Source organism: Oncorhynchus kisutch, linkage group LG11 (assembly GCF_002021735.2).
Source record: "Oncorhynchus kisutch isolate 150728-3 linkage group LG11, Okis_V2, whole genome shotgun sequence".
Classification (NCBI taxonomy): domain Eukaryota; kingdom Metazoa; phylum Chordata; class Actinopteri; order Salmoniformes; family Salmonidae; genus Oncorhynchus; species Oncorhynchus kisutch.
The window spans coordinates 27,341,320-27,358,168 of NC_034184.2; the positions used below are offsets into that span (position 1 = coordinate 27,341,320).

At 43.3% G+C, this 16,849-nt stretch overlaps 1 protein-coding gene across 3 annotated transcripts in view; it reads right to left on the reverse strand.

Annotated features, from left to right (window-relative positions):
- Positions 1-15,856, reverse strand: part of LOC109899802 (hypoxia-inducible factor 1-alpha inhibitor-like) — a 30,883-nt gene extending 15,027 nt beyond the window's left edge. The window contains exons 1-6 of one of the 3 annotated variants that reach the window (XM_020495352.2): positions 15,467-15,580; positions 11,909-12,103; positions 6,392-6,642; positions 1,809-1,957; positions 899-1,044; positions 527-633 (exon numbers count right to left, since the gene is read on the reverse strand). In XM_020495352.2, coding sequence (XP_020350941.1) covers positions 527-633; positions 899-1,044; positions 1,809-1,957; positions 6,392-6,498 — 509 coding nt within the window. In that variant the 5' untranslated portion in view covers positions 6,499-6,642; positions 11,909-12,103; positions 15,467-15,580. Of the gene's footprint in view, positions 1-526; positions 634-898; positions 1,045-1,808; positions 1,958-6,391; positions 6,643-11,908; positions 12,104-15,466 lie in introns of all 3 variants that reach the window. The other 2 variants (XM_020495351.2, XM_020495350.2) reach the window with 2 other exon arrangements.
- Positions 15,857-16,849: the final 993 nt, after the last annotated feature.

The window sequence follows — 16,849 nt, forward strand, 5'->3', positions numbered from 1 at the left end:
AGGCTTGAACATCCTTCTTTAACCTGTCTCCTCCCCTTCATCTACATTGATTGAAGTGGATTAAACACCTAGTCAGTCTATGTATTGGAAAGAGCAGGTGTCCTTAATGTTTTGTCCACTCCGTTAATACTTCCATTCATTTTTTTAACTGGTACTGGGCTACCTACAGACGAGTCTGGTGAGGCTTGTGGATGTCCATAGAGGGGTCACAATGTGTACCCCAAACTGTTAGGATGCTACAAACAGAAGTGTTTGTGAGAGTCTCTCCTTTCCATAATATTACTTTTTAGGCCAAATCGCTATTGAGTTTTTCTTAGGATGTCTCCTGGTCTGACAAACACCGCTGTAGCTCGGCCACCTGCCACTGCAGATGTGGAAGGCCGACATTGGCAGATGTGGTAGATTGAGACTCAACCCATCTCTAGCTTAGACGGATTTTGATGTGGATTTTTTTATTATGCTATTTGATTTCTGTGGGGGGGGGGGCGTGGACATCGACTCTAGGTGGTTATTAAACAGCTCTTACCAGTACATGGGGATGTAAAGAACATCTCCGGGGCCGACCACAGTCTCATAGCCCACAACATTCTTGAAGTTGGGAAACCTCTCATAGTCAGGGTTCTCAAAGTCAACCTAAAAATGGCATAATCAAAATTGCTGTTAGTTGGATTAATTAAAATCAAAACAGAAACAGTTGAGAAACAGAAAATCCATGCATATCAAATAAAACAGTGTTGTGTGTGGCACATTCCACAAACCTTTTTACCGGTTTCAATTGGGACTACAATGGAAATAAGTTACTTCGTTATCCTCAATAATTTTTTTATGCATTGTGTCCACGTGCGGTTGATTATGTTTTTAAATGGTCAAATACATTTTATCAAAAAGTAGGGGTTACCTGGCTCTGCCTGTCACAGGGGTGGTGAACAGGGAAGGGGTAGAGACACTCAAACTGGTCCGGAGGGAAGAGGATACACCTTTTGTAACCTTTGATTTGTGCAAAGAAGTTCTGCTGCTCGTCATAATGGGCTGGCGTTACATTGCCTACAAACATTGAGCAGATCACAAGATTATCGATCCGTCTATGCAAGTGCAATGCTCTTAAGCTAATTTCAGCTGATTTAAGGCGAGTGGATTTCTTTCATAACGTCCTTTCCACAAGGCCTTTTACTGCATATTGAGACAGTAGTTCACTCTTTCCATCAGCAATATGTGGCACCCACATGGTAGATATTATTTATATAATTTCCTTGTCTGACATGACTAGGGAAATCACCTGCTAGTCATCAGCCCCATGCCTCGAAGCCCCAGAGTCCCTTCCTTACCCTCCATTCCCTCACCCTCTACACATAAAGGTCTATACCCGCACATACAGGTCTATACCCGCAATGCCTGTATGCCCGTTAGGTCTCTGCTATAGGGCTCTTACCCTCCACGCCTATAAGCAGCAGGCTAGAGGTGAGGTGGCCCCAATTCTTCTTCCTCTGCTGCTTGGTGATCCAGCTATCCCCTGTATCTATAGGCCGCAGCTTGCCAGGTTCCCTAATAGCCCCTTGGTCCCGTATCCTAGAAGCACTTCCTCAGACCCCTCCACAGGTTGGCATTTAGTGGGATGACTCATGTACTGGAGGAAGCTCTACAGGGTGGTCACTAGCTGGCACAGTCAAAAAGTTATAAAATCTGATTTGAAACATAACCCTAATCACAATGCTAACCTTATACCCAAACCTAACCTTAAATGAAGACGAAAATTGTCATTTTAGTTTAAGATTTATCCCAATAAACGTCAACCTGCGTCCCTTCCTTACCCTCCATGCCTATGAGGAGCAGGTTGGAGGTGAGCTGGCCCCAGTTCCTTTTGCTCTGCTGCTTGTTGATCCAGCTCCAGTTGAAACCCAAGAAGTCCACCACGATCTTCCTGCCCACAGTGTCGTTCAGGGTCTGCTGCAGGTACACCCTAGGAGGATGATTAGAATTCAATAGAATAAGTCCATCTGCGGAGACGGAAATGGATCTTCTGTTTTGCACATATTTTCATAAGAGCACAGCCCCTGAGAGAGCTGCAGTACAGTGCCCCTGGAGTTAGTTGTGGAGCAGAATGTGGACAGATACACAAAGATAGGATAAGACTGATAAGACTGTCCTTCATGCAACTAATTGACCAACGTCGGTTCAATTATTTGAATTTCATTTCGTTCAGTTTTTTTTCTTTCTGTGAGCTCAAAGGCGCAGTTTATCTAGAGAGAAAATCAGATCAAGCCCAAGCTGTGCAAAACAAATATAATAAACACAACTAAAATATTTTATGAAAGTAAAGTAATGTTACTAAATGACGGTTAACAAGTGATAAGCAGTAATAGGAAGTCACTACCATCATGGGACTTTTAATTGCTTTCTTCTGTGTTGTTATAGCATTCAACCCACATAATGCATAGTGCATTTAATGTCTAAAATAATTATCGAAACCAATTTTTTATTTATCGTTGAACCAACCTTCAAAAGCATTAATCGCTTGATTTGGAGCAAACTTCTTCCTACCAATGAGTAAGACATAAGGAGGCCCCTTACACTTCAGTGTTGTGATGCAAAAATTCTAGCAAAATGTATAGCACATATAATTAAAATGGTATTGTCGGACATTATTCATTATAAATCAGACAGGTGTTTTACATGGACGATACAAAGGAGATAATATAAGTACTGGAAACAATAGAACACCATTGTCAGCTATTCATAGCTGACTTTGAAAAGGCTTTTGATAAAGTATTACTGAAGTTTATATATAAATGCCTGGAACATTTAAATTTAGCAGAATCTCATAAAATGGGTTAAAATCATGTATTGTAACCCTAGGTGTAAAATAGTAAATAATGGCTACTTCTCAGAAACGTTTAAACTGTCAAGAGCGCTAAAACAAGGTTGTCCACTATGGGCATATCAATTTAATATGGCCATCGAAATGTTAGCTGTTAAAATCAGATCCAACAATAATATCAAGGAATTAGAAATCATTAGTTTAAAAACAACGGTGTCATTGTATGCTGATGATTCATGGTTTCTTTTAAATCCACAACTTGGATCCCTCAGAGGATCTAGATAATTTTTCTAACCTCTCTGGATTACAACCAAATTATGATCAAATGTACTAGATTACATATTGGATCACAAAAAAAAAATACAACTTTCACATGACTCTGTAGTTTACCAATAAAATGGTCTGACAGTGATGTGGATATACTGGGTATACATATCCCCAAAATAAATGATCTCACTACAGTACATTGTTATAGAAAGTTAGCAAAAATAGATAAGATCTTGCTACCATGGAAAGGTAAATACCCATCTATTTGTGGAAAAATTAACCCTGATTAACTCTTTAGTCATATCCCAGTTTACCTATTTACTTAGGGTCTTGCCTACACCTTTCCCAGCTGCTCCAGAAACACCATCCTCTTGTTCCGCTTCCGAGGCATCCAGTCAGGCTTGATCTCTCGCCATATGACAAAGGCGTTGTAGGAGGACACGTCGAGGATGTTGTGGAAGACGACCAGGGGCCAGCGGGCAGTCATCCGTCTGCAGCTGTACGTGCCGACCACCTTGTCTAGGTTGTCCACGCCGCCCTTGTTGCAGTTGTAGTCTAGGATGACGGCCAGTTCCTGTCGCGGCGATCGCTGACTTGGGCCTCTGTGTGCAGCGTGGTCAGAAGTAGCACATTCTTATTTTTCTTTGCCAGGTAGGACACTAGAGTGGCGGTGGGTGTGAAGGCAAACCTGGATGACAGGACCTGTTTGCCCTTTGACTCGAGCAGGGCCGGCGGGAGCTCGGCCTTGTTCTTTCTCACCGTGCCCACCATGGTGAGGTTACTCTCGAAGAGCCGCTATCCCAGTTCGTAGGAGGTGAAGAAACTGTCACAGGTGACATTGCGTCCGCTTGTCAGATCGAGGACAACGCGCGCATCCCTTGGTTCTTCTCGGGGCCTCCGCTGGCCGCCTTGCCGATTTACACTTGCAGCTTCCAAGTGTAGCTGGACTTGGCGTCGCAGGCCACCCACGACTTGATGCCGTATTTCACCGGCTTGCTGGGAATTAACTGACGGAAAGGACAGCAGCCTTTAGCAAGGGGAGAAGAGATTAGCCTCATTACTGGCTCATTGGGGCCAACGGCGTTTATGTTACACACACATCTACTACCTCTATACACATATATACATACGTACACACACACACACAACCTCTGTGTGTTGCTCGTCCACTGTCACGTCAGGCCCTGGGGTGTAGAGGGCCGGCAGCCGCGCCTCCCAATGGTCTCAGACCTCTCGTATGGCTGCGAGTTTGTCCGTGGCGAGTCTTGAGGGTCTCGACTGGCGATCATCGAATCGCAGCAGCATCGAGTACTTGTGAAAGTCCTGAGCGGCATGGTGGCTCGGAACACGGTCCTGCCACTCTCCGCGTCCCACAGGCTGGCCGCGGCCTTGCCTCGGGACCTGTAGACACCCGCTAGGATCAGCAGCCCTACGTAGGCGCGCAGGTCGGTGGCGTCCATGTGCAGATTTGTCATTTCCAGAATTATCCTTTCTATCGCTGGTGTGACGAACTGGTGGAAGGTGGACGCCATATCACGGGCGTGAGTCACGGCATAGGCCGTAGGGCCCGGAGTCTTGTCCGGGCCAGCGTGGCAGATCACACGGGCCCTGTGGCGGCCACAGGCCACCATTTGATTTTGCCGTTTTTCGACAGCAACGTCTCCCTTTGGGCTCGAGCCGAGGCGATCTCTTCCTCGTGTTCATCCTCGGGCGCTTCCTCCGGGTCTTCCTCCGAAGAGCGCGAAGACGCCTGGTCGGCCTCGCACTCGGGGTTGTGTATTCCTCCCAGTCTTCCTCCTCCTCGGAATCGGAGTAGTCTTCTTGGTCAATGCTGAAGATCTGTTCTAGAACCTGCGCAGCGGTGAAACACACGACCATGGCGGCCTGGGTCCACTGAGCAGCGGGGAAGAGCACACGGCACAGGGGAAACGATGACTGTGTGCCGCTGACAATATTAGTATCCTCTCTACGGCCAGCTTACACGAGAGACCATGTGAATCAACGAGGCGCGTGTTCGCCCATTGTGCCACCGTGCATAAGTAGCCGTGCACTACTGGGCTGACCTCTTGCACACACAGCGGGGCATGTCTGGACGTGTGTTGCCCTGGCTTGGTCACCCCCACCACACACAGTAGCACACACAATAGCATACACCTCCCTAGTGGCTGGCTGGGTCACTCCGAGCACAGAGGGGGAGCCGCACACAACCTCGCCACACACAGACTCTCTACACACACAGTACACACAATAACATATGCCTCACTAGTAGCTGGCTGGGCCATGCTGACCCCCAGCACAGAGGGGGAGCCCTCCAAACACAGGGCCTGGGTCACTCTGACCCCGAGGACAACGAGAGTGTTAAACACTATTATTGCGCACAAAGTCCATGCAACTTGTTAAGCAAATTTTAATTCCTGAAGTTATTTAGGCTTGCCATAACGAAAGGGGTTGAATAAGACATGCAAACTTTACATTTAATTAATTAGTTAAAAAAATAAAAAAACATAATTCCACTTTGACATTATGGGCTAGTGCATGTAGGCCAGTGACAAAATATTGATTGAATCCATTTTAATTCAGGCTGTAACACAATTTTTTTGGGAAAAAAAAAATGAAATGGGAAATGAAGAGGAATGTAATTGAATAGGGACAGTTGAACTGAAAATCACTTCCATAGGAGTTTGCATCAGGAGTCAAGTGTACTCAGGAAGATTACGTACATCAGGAAATGAAAGCTTGTTTTGCCAATATAAACCTTCCTCTCGGCTCAGGAGAAAGCATTCCTTTCCAAACCACAAAGAATGATTTAAATCAGAATCAAAAAACAGTATTGCCATGCAACAAATGTTACAAGGAATCTTTGTACTGTTGTGGTGGTTTTGTGCAAACTTAAATTTGACAGAAAACTTAATTTGACTGAATAAATCTACAGATATTTGGACACAAGCAGCAATCATTAGTTCTAAGGAAGGGGCTCAGTGCAGTAAGTGATATGAGTGAGTACGTGTGTCCCAGGCCAAGTAACTCAGTCAGATGAGAGTGGTACAAAGTGTTCCCAAGGTGCCGACGTAAAACGCTTAAGTCATTCAACAGAGCTATCCATTTCAGTTCCTGCATTAGATTTCACTGGATACACACTTTACTTTCCACTGCTGAGCACTTACCAGCACACCAGCAATGTAAACACCTAGACTGGATAGAGTGTAATTTTTTATTCAGCATTGAGAAAATGTAGAAAATCAACTGTCCCTAAGGACCTAGCTCAAATGCAGCAGGACATATACCTACCCATTTAGACAAAAACATTACCTCTCGTCTCCTCCCTCTTCCTGTGTTTTCTCCATTTTCTCCACAAAATCAGAGAATTTCATGTCTATCCGTCTAGACTTGGGTAAAAAGTTCTCAAAGTTGGCCATTTTCTTCTCGTCATAGTAGAGGAATTTGTGGTTTTCCGCTATGTACACAGAGAAGTCCCCGCTCCCAATGTTCTCCTGCAGGTACTCGACGTCCCACTTCAGAGCCGGATACACTAGATTGGTGTCTGTTAAAACCAATGGTTCCTGGAAACAAAAAAAGTAGGACATGTTAGATAAGATTAGAATAACAGAAATGAATGGAATTAAGCTTTTCATCACATTAACAAAAACAGCATACATGCAAAGACTGCATGTACTCTGATCTACCCATTACTTATAATATAGGACTGAAGCAAGCGAAAATTGCCTTTAATTCAATAAAATGCATGAAACCTTTTTGCATAATTTGTGGACACATACATGCATTACTAATAGTAATAGACCTACAGTGCATTTGGAAAGTATTCAGACATCAACTTTTTACAAATTTTGTTAAGTTACAGGTTGTTGTTTTAAATGTTTTTTATTTTTTTATCTACACACAATACCCCATAATGCTAAATCAAAAACAGGTTTAAAATTGTTTGCAAATGTATAAATAAATAAAATAACTGACATGACATTTATATAAAGTATTCAGACCCTTTACTCAGTACGTTGTTGAAGCACCTTTGGCAGCGATTACAGGCTCAAGTCTTCTTGGGTATGACGCTACAAGCTTGGCACACCTGTATTTGGGGAATTTCTCACATCCTCTCAAACTCTGTCAGGGTGGATGGGGAGCATCGCTGCACAGCTATTTTCAGGTGTCTCCAGAGATGTTTGATCGGGTTTAAGTCCAGGCTCTGGCTGGGCCACTCGAAGACATTCAGAGACTTGTCTCAAAGCCAGTCCTGCGTTGTCTTGGCTGTGTGCTTAGGGTCGTTGTCCTGTTGGAAGGTGAACCTTCGCCCCAGTCTGAGGTCCTGAGCGCTCTAGAGCAGGTTTTCATCAAGGATCTCTCTGTACTTTGCTCCGTTTATCTTTGCCTCGATCCTGACTAGTCTCCCAGTCCCTGCCACACAATCTTGCTTTCATCAGAACAGATCATCTTGTTTCTCATGGTCTGAGAGTCCTTTAGGTGCCTTTTGCCAAACTCCAAGCAGGCTGTCATGTGCCTTTTACTGAGGAGTGGCTTCCGTCTGGCCACTCTACCATAAACGTCTGATTGGTGGAGTGCTATAGAGATGGTTGTCCTTCTGGTAGGTTCTCCCATCTCCACAGAGGAAATCTGGAGCTCTGTCAGAGTGACCATCGGATTCTTGGTCACCTCCCTGACCAAGGCCCTTCTCCCCGATTGCTCAGTTGTGCCAGCTCTATGAAGTGTCTTGGTGGTTCCAAACTTCATCATTCTTAAATGGAAGGAGGCCACCGTGTTCTTGGGGACCTTCAATGCTGCAAAGAAAATGTGGTACCCTTCCCCAGATCTGTGCCCTGACACAATAGCCCAAATCTGAATCATACAGCTGACGAAAACAGTTGCTTTTTCCAATATTGTTGTGATATGCCATCATGGCATTTGAAGTTTGGACATTGTGCTTTACAAGCTATCAGATCCGACCTAAAACAACTCATTCACCTCCCAGCCATCATTGCTCCATTTCTGGTCAAGACTCAATTCCTCCTCCTCCCCCATCCGAGTTCACCACAGGTCATAAGTGGGACCACCATCCTTTTCGTACTTTCCCACTTCCCTCTCAAAAAGCTATATTTGGATCACAGAGGCAACTGGCCTCACACTGCTCATGTCAGCATGATTCTAATAAAAAAAAATGCTGTATAACGACCAAGGAATACCATATAGAGTTGACTCTATAGGCCATGGATGGGCACCTCCAGTCCTCTGGGGCCTGACTGGTGTCACACTTTTGCCCCAGCGAACACATCTGACACCAATAATCAACTAACCATGATCTTCAGTTTAGAATGCAATTAGTTTAAATCAGCTGTGTTGATTACGGATGACGGGGGAAAAAAATCTGACACCACTCCAGCCCGAGTACCGGAGTTCCCCATCCCTGCTATTGGCTATACTGAAGACCTACCCGAGGTGCAACTTTAAGGCAAGGACATCTTTTAAAACTATTTTGATACTCACCTCATGTCCTGATAATATGAATGAGAACGTAGTCCATTTTGTTTTGAAATCAGTATTTGTCCATCTCTACCATTGTTCCAATTTTCAAGAAAAAGAGTATGCCAGAGAGAGTCACAAGACTTCAACATTGGAATCTTGTACCCTGGTTGGCGAGGACACTCAGGTGAATAATAATAGGCACAACCTGAAGGAGCCTATTTTAGGATTTTTTAAACTTGAGATTCTCACCAAGACAGGCAGACAAACAGTACAGTAGGCTAGACTTTAGAGAATGAATGCAAATGTATGCAGCCATTGAATAATAAATAGGCCCAATACATTACCTTTGAAACTATCCTCTTTGAATTGGTAGATCTGTATAAATGGGTTGGATGGATGGCTTTGATTGTCCAGCAATCTAATTGCAAGTCGTTCATATGCCAATGATAATGATAATAATAATAATAATAATATTCTGCTTAAAAAGACCCTGCACTGCTACCCTCTGCATTCATTATTCTTAGAGGTCAGAACAAGCAACTGGGACATCACCACTTTCATAACCAGGGGAATTTCACATTTTTATTAAATGTATATATTTTTTTATTACAAATATTTACATTGACGGCCTATCCCAGCCAAACCCGGACGACGCTGGGCCAATTGTACACCGCCTTATGGGACTCCCAATCACAGACAGATTCGATGCAGCCTGAATTCGAACCAGGGACTGCAGTGTCTTAGACCGCTGCGCCACTCGGGAGCCCCAAAGGCATGAAGGCTACACCTACAGATGGAAACGACAGACCACAAATAAGTCCTTCTGGAAGTGCACCGAACATTATGCTTTCGAAATGCCGAGGTTTGTATAACACTCAATGATGGGGTTATCTCCAAGTTACGCTGGATACACGGTTCTTTCAGTGCCAGGAACATCATCTGGAGGAGCTCCTGACATACAGTACCAGTCAAAAGTTTGGAAACACAGACTCATTGATGGTTTTTTAAATGTATTTGTAGACATCAAAACTATGAAATAACACATATGGAATCATGTAGTAACCAAAAGTGATAAACAAATCAATATATATTTTATATTCTTCAAAAACAGCCACCCTTTGCCTTGACAGCTTTGCACACTCGTGGCATCCTCTCAACCAGCTACACCTGGAATGTTCTTTAAGGAGTTCACACACATGCTGAGCACTTTTTGGCTGCTTTTCCTTCACTCGGCAGTCTAACTCATCCCAAACCATCTCAATTGGGTTGAGGTCAGGTGACTGTGGAGGCCAGGTCATCTGCTGCACCAGTCCATCACTCTCCTTCTAGGTCAAATAGCCCTTACACAGCCTGGATGTGTGTTGGGTCATTGTCCTGTTGAAAAACAAATGATAGTGGGACTAAGCACAAACCAGATTGGATGGCGTATTGCTGCAGAATACTGTGGTAGCCATGCTGGTTAAGTGTGCCTTAATCTAAATATGTCACCGACAGTGTCAGCAGCAAAGCACCTCCACACCCCCCCTTCCATGCTTCACGGTGGGAACCACATTTGGAGATCATCCGTTCACCTACTCTACGTCTCACAAGACATGGCGGTTGGAACCAAAAATCTCAAATTTGGACTCATCAGACCAAATGAGACCAGCTCGTGTTTCTTGGCCCACGCAAGTCACTTCTTATTATTGATGTCCTTTAGAAGTGGTTCTTTGCAGCAATTCAACCATGAAGGCCTGATTTCACACAGTTTCCTATGAACAGTTGATGTTGAGATGTGTCTGTTACTTGAACTCTGTGAAGCATTTATTTGGGCTGCAATTTCTGAGGTTGGTAACTCTGAAATTATCCTCACGATTCCATGTGTTATTTCATAGTTTTGAAATAACACATTCTACAATTCAGAAAATAGTCAAAATAAAGAAACTCAAATGAGTAGGTGTGTCCAAACTTTTGACTGGTACTGCACTTTCAGGTAACATGGGTTGGGAGAAGGATGGACGCAATGGAAGAAAGCCAATATTTCCCATAGGTACCGTATATCTCGTTTAACACAAATGACTATTATTCTTATTATTGATGACAGCATGCCCAAGGCCAATAACATGGTTGCTAATCTGCTTTATCGTTATTTTTTTTTTCAGAATTATGGAACTGCTAAGATGCTGTCCTGCAAGACTTGGCGAAGACCAACAACGGAGTGGAGGACTGGCATGGAACATTTTTGGCAAATCTAGGTGCTACCCACCCCCACCATTTGGAAGTTCATCAAGGCATTGCAATGACAGCAGCAAAGAAGTGAAATGAGAATGGAGCAGCAACTTGCTGGCGTTTCTCCACCACAGCAAAGACCCCGCTACCGCAAGCAACAGAAGGATCTGAAGTCACTGGTTCAGGGGTACACCACAACTGAACGGCTGGAGTCTTAAAAGGCACTGCATGGTCAATCCGACTTCTGCATTGGCTGTGCAGCATTTACGGGGATACAGCCTCTGCAGAAGTCAGAGCATTCATACGTCTTGCGCTTATCAGAGCAGCGCAGAGCTGTTGTCAAGGAAGTGAGTTTGTATTTATACAGGCCTCACCTACAGTCAATCAATCATTTCAATGCAGCGCTATATGAAGCCCTCCGCATTGTTACAAGATTTGTGGGGCGTACAGCATGCCCCCGGATGCATCAAATCATCCATACAGCGCTTCTGACCACATTTTCAGCTCAAGCATAAATTGGCTTTGACCCTGCATACAATCTCAAGTTGCAGTTGTGAATAATCCAAAATCCATCTGAGAAAAATGAGCACCTAACCTACTTGAACACTTCAACCCTTTCAATGACTCAAAAATCCTTATTAAACCAGAACATTAAGCACATTCTTGGAAAATGTGTTCCTGAACTTTTGTTTTCATGGCACTGCATTGTCATGTAGCCTACTCTTATTTTTGTTGTATTTTTTGGTTAATTGAAAATAAATGTTTTAGGCATACATGTTTTTGCCCCATAATTTTTTGTATTCTGCTAAGCTTTTTTGTTGATAAAGAAAGGTTTTATAGCGAATGGTTGGTGTTAATGGATAGTGTAAAAAATAGATCAAATGAAAATATTATTTAAAATGAAAATACATTGTAGAAACTAGATATTGGTTGTTTTTAGCCTTCAGACTTTATTTAATCATATGAACGAATGTACATACAAATTGTGTAGCCATACATGATCACATGAAAAAATGTATATACACACAATTTGTAGCCATACATGATTTAATGAAAAGCAGTATACACATTTAATAACAGAGTAATATCATTTATGAGGCAATAGTTAACATACACAACATTGTTTCCAATTTTTTAGCAACTTACTCAAACAATCATGCAATAGGCTACAGCTGGCTTCACAGCTTCCCCCGGCGCTTCACAGCTTCCCCCGGCGCTTCACAGCTTCCCCCGGCGCTTCACAGCTTCCCCCGGCGCTTCACAGCTTCCCCCGGCGCTTCACAGCTTCCCCCGGCGCTTCACAGCTTCCCCAGCGCTTCACAGCTTCTTGGAGGAACTCGACTTATCAGATGGAGGAAAAAGTAGAGGAAGAAGTTTGCTTCTGCTGCAGTGCTTGTGGTAAAATATGTGTTGTGGCAGTGCTTCACAGTAGAATAAAGTGGAGTAGAGTTCAGTACAGTCAGGCTGCAATTGAATGTGAGGTTGGGCTGGTACAGTACACAGTTCAGGGGTCGACATTAAATGCTTGTCCGCCTGCACAGGGCAATAATTATTATTTATTTTTTAATTGTCAGACAAGTAGATCAGATTTAAGTTATCCATTCGGACAAGTAAAAATATTGTCTGTCATAGTTGAAGTGTACCTATGATGAAAATTACAGGCCTCATCTTTTTAAGTGGGAGAACTTACACAATTGGTGGCTAAAGACTTTTTTGCCCCACTGTACTGTTAGGTGACCTAAACTGGGATATGCTTAACACCCCGGCCATCCTACAATCTAAGCTAGATGCCCTCCATCCCATACAAATTATCAAGGAACCTACCAGGTACAACCCTAAATACGTAAACACGGCACCCTCATAGATATCATCCTGACCAACATGCCCTCTAAATACATCCCTGCTGTCTTCAACCAGGATTTCAGCGATCACTGCCTCATTGCCTGCGTCCGTAATGGGTCCGCGGTCAAACGACCACCCCTCATCACTGTCAAACGCTCCCTAAAACACTTCAGCAAGCAGGCCTTTCTAATAGACCTGGCCCGGGTATCCTGGAAGGATATTGACCTCATTCCATCAGTAGAGGATGTCTGGTTATTCTTTAAAAAAGTGTTTTCCTCACCATATTAAATAATCATGCCCCGTTCAATTGTTTTTTACTAAGAACAGATATAGCCCCTGATTCACTCCAGACTTGACTGCCCTTGACCAGCACAAAAACATCCTGTGGCGTACTGCATTAGCATCGAATAGCCCCCGCAACTTTTCAGGTAAGGTAGGAACCAATATAGACAGGCAGTTTGAAAAAGCTAGCCTATGCTTTCCTAACATAAATTTGCATCCTGTAGCACAAACTCCAAAATGTTCTGGTACACTAAAGTCCATGGAGAATAAGAGCACCTCTTCCCAGCTGCCCACTGCACTGACGCTAGGAAACACTGTCACCACTGATAAATCTACGATAATCAAATTTTTCTACGGCTGGCCATGCTTTCCACCTGGCTACCCCTACCCTGGTCAACAGCTCTGCACCCCACACAGCAACTTGCCCAAGCCTCCCCATTTCTCCTTCACCCAAATCCAGATAGCTGATGTTCTGAAAGAGCTGCAAAATCTGGACCCCTACCCCTCAGCAAATTGGATGTAGTCTATCACAGTGATTTCCGTTTTGTCACCAAATTCCCATATACTACCCACCACTGCGACCTGTATGCTCTCGTTGGCTGGCCCTCGCTTCATATTCGTCGCCAAACCCACTGACTCCAGGTCATTTATAAAAGTATTTGCTAGGTAAAGCCCCTCATTATCATCTCAGCTCACTGGTCACCATAGCAGCAAACATCCATAGCACGCGCTCCAGCAGGTATATTTCACTGGTCATCCCCAAAGCCAACTCCTCCTTTGGCCACCTTTCTGCTGCCAATGACTGGAATGAATTGCAATTTTTTTGTTTTTTTATCTCTGAAGCTGGATCTCATATCTCCCTCACTAACTTTAAGTATCAGCTGTCAGAGCAGCTTACCGATCATTGCACCTGTACACAGCCCATCTGTAAATAGCCCACCCAACTACCTCAACCCCATATTGTTATTTATTTTTTTGCTCCTTTGCAACCCAGTATCTCTACTTGCACATCTATCACTCCAGTGTTAAATTGCTAAATTGTAATTATTTCGCCACTGTGGCCTATTTATTGCCTTACCTCCCTAATCTTACTACATTTGCACACACTGTACATAGATTTTTCTATTCTATTATTGACTGTACTTTTCTTTATCCCATGTGTAACTCTGTGTTGGTCTATGAGCTTGCGATTTTAAACAATCCGTAGCAAAAAAAAAGCTAATTATTCTCAAATTCTTTGTGGCTGTGATGATTTCTGGCAAAGTATTTTGAATGGTTTAATTACTTCTGTACAGACAGGAGTAATTATATAATATGCAATTTCTCTCCTGTTCTTTTGGTTTCTATATAAACTTTATTTTGTTGTCCAGAAGCCATGGGAACAATCCTAGTCATATTAGCAACCTATCCAGTTGTTGCATCTTTAGATTCCCCCTCTTTCTAAGTTTCATCTCTGTCTCATATGGAACCGCTATCAGGTGTGCTGTTTAGAATGGTGTTTTCACACTAATTGCATTTTGACAAATGTTTGAAAATTATGTGTTATTTGCTGCTTCATTGCATGAGTTGCATGTTCTGTTAAGATGCATTACCATAATCTAAATGTGATTTATGTCATTCTGATCACCATGGGTAGACGCCCTAATGGGTTATGCACCCAACGCATATGCGTCCGGTAAATTTCTCAAATGGCAGTGCCCTTACCTAGTCAATTCAAATCTTACCAATCACGCTGTCCAGCGCCACATTTTCATAACGGAAACACTGATTCATACCCATCCACGTTTCACCTAATCAACTGATCATCAAGCCCTGCCTTAATAAATCAGTACAGGAACTGCACATTCTGTGTAGGACCCCAGGGCCAAGTTTGAAGAACACTGGACTTGTCCACTATTGCTCAGACCAGGTGGGGTCTCTCTTGCATGATATTTAATCCATACAGCACAAACCTGGGTTAATAGAGGGGGGAAAAGCGCTGTGACTGTCAACATATTGTAGCAAAGGGAGGGAACAGGAAGCAAACCCGGGTCTCCGACGTGAAAGGTATAGCGCCAATAGGATTAACCCTATTAATTGTAACGTGGCTCATATAGTGAGGCTGGCTCCACTGCCCCCTCCAAACGGGAAGGACATTTTCCATGCTTCGACTTTCTTTTAAGCCCCTTCACACGTCCACCCATGCATTCCAATGACCTCACGGTACCATCCCACTTCGGACACCAGTGTAGCTAACGGAGGGCGTGGGAAGCAAACTCAGGTCTCCAGCGTGAAAGGCTGACACCCTGCGCCAATAAGGTTAACCCATAATAGGGACTTGTATAACATGGCTCATTTGGCGAGGATCGCTAAAATATGCTTAGCTAGTTAACGTTAGTTAGTTGGACTAGCTTGCCCAGCTGATTCAGTTGGGAGGACATTTGGGTACCTTACCACAACATACAGGATACAAATTGGAGGTTTTGACTAGCTAACCGTTTTGTCTCACTGAACACTAACTTAGGTTCCAGTTCGAGTTAGCTGTCAGACTCGAACAGGAAACTGACAAGTCATGATAATTCATATGCACTGTCACTTTACCTCGTTGTTTATGAGCATCTCCGCTCTAGGATCCGTGTGTGAGAGTCTGGGTATCGGTCTGGTCTGGAAAGGATACTTTCGAAGTTGATATTCGCTCCAGATAGGACTGTGGACCTTCGAGAATGCTGCGGCACCGCCTTCGCTCGCCTTCGGATCATTCTCGACTGTTGCCATGCCCGTGTACCGAACCCAAGATTGCCCCTCACCCACTATCAAAAGATGTTCCCTTAACTCGATATACGGGAACTATGCCGTATACTACGTGTTTGCTCAAAACATTGCCTTGCAGAAATAGTCTGTTTCCTTTCTGATGGAAAAAACACCGAGTCTACAAGTATCGTCAGCAACACAAAAAAAAAAGTACTTCCGGTTCACAGAATTTCGGAAATTAAAAAATAAAAGTCCCCCACGTAATAGTAGAAAAGTGTCAGATTATTTATTCATAATCAGATGCAATATTAGCATGTAAATCATGGTGGGGAAACCCTCCCACAACACTAAACAATACATTGATTGCACTATAACAGTGACAAACAGTGCCCACAAACTATTAGGGCCTACATAAAGCTGTCCCAACAGCAGAGCTATCCTTTGAGCACCATGGAGTGAATCCTTCCCATCGCTACACCTGGCTATCAGTAGAGCCTTGTCTGGCAGCGAAACAGTTCATTAAGTCCTCATTTACTGCCTTTTTAAAAACCACAGCTGATATTGATGACTAGCTTAAACATATGTGGTTACTACTGACTCCTTGTGGATTTGTGAAAAGTTGATAAGAACCACATTCTCCTTCAATAATAACAAACTGAAAAATTTGTTTTGAGTTTTGAACCATTCACAAACATTATTACATTGATGTTCAGTAAATTCATAATGTTTATTCATATATCATTAACACTTAGCTCTAAGTATAAGCAAGTGCAAGCAAACCTTTTGCAACAAGGTAGGTCTATTCGTTCAGCACTTTCAAAATGGACATCAACAGAAATTCTGATAGATGTTAGTTCAGATAAATTCAGCAAGAGGTTTTTTACACCTTAACTTTACTCTTCTTTAAGAGAGAGAGAGAGAGAGAGAGAGAGAGAGAGAGAGAGAGAGAGAGAGAGACTTGGTTAGCCTACAATTTGAAGTATTTTATTATCCTTAAGTGGTCTAAAAAGGAAGGATAATACAATCATGAGGATCCACTTTTATATACAATATACCGACGCACAGGGCATTGTGCAAACAAAACAACACTTGCAATATAAACTGGAATTACATGGCCTATTACTGAACGAGCTAAGATGAATGTAGTCAATACAACTATTTTTTCAGCACTTTTGAAATGTATAGCGATACAATTCAGAACATGGGACGTTTTTAAAGTATTCTCCCTGTACA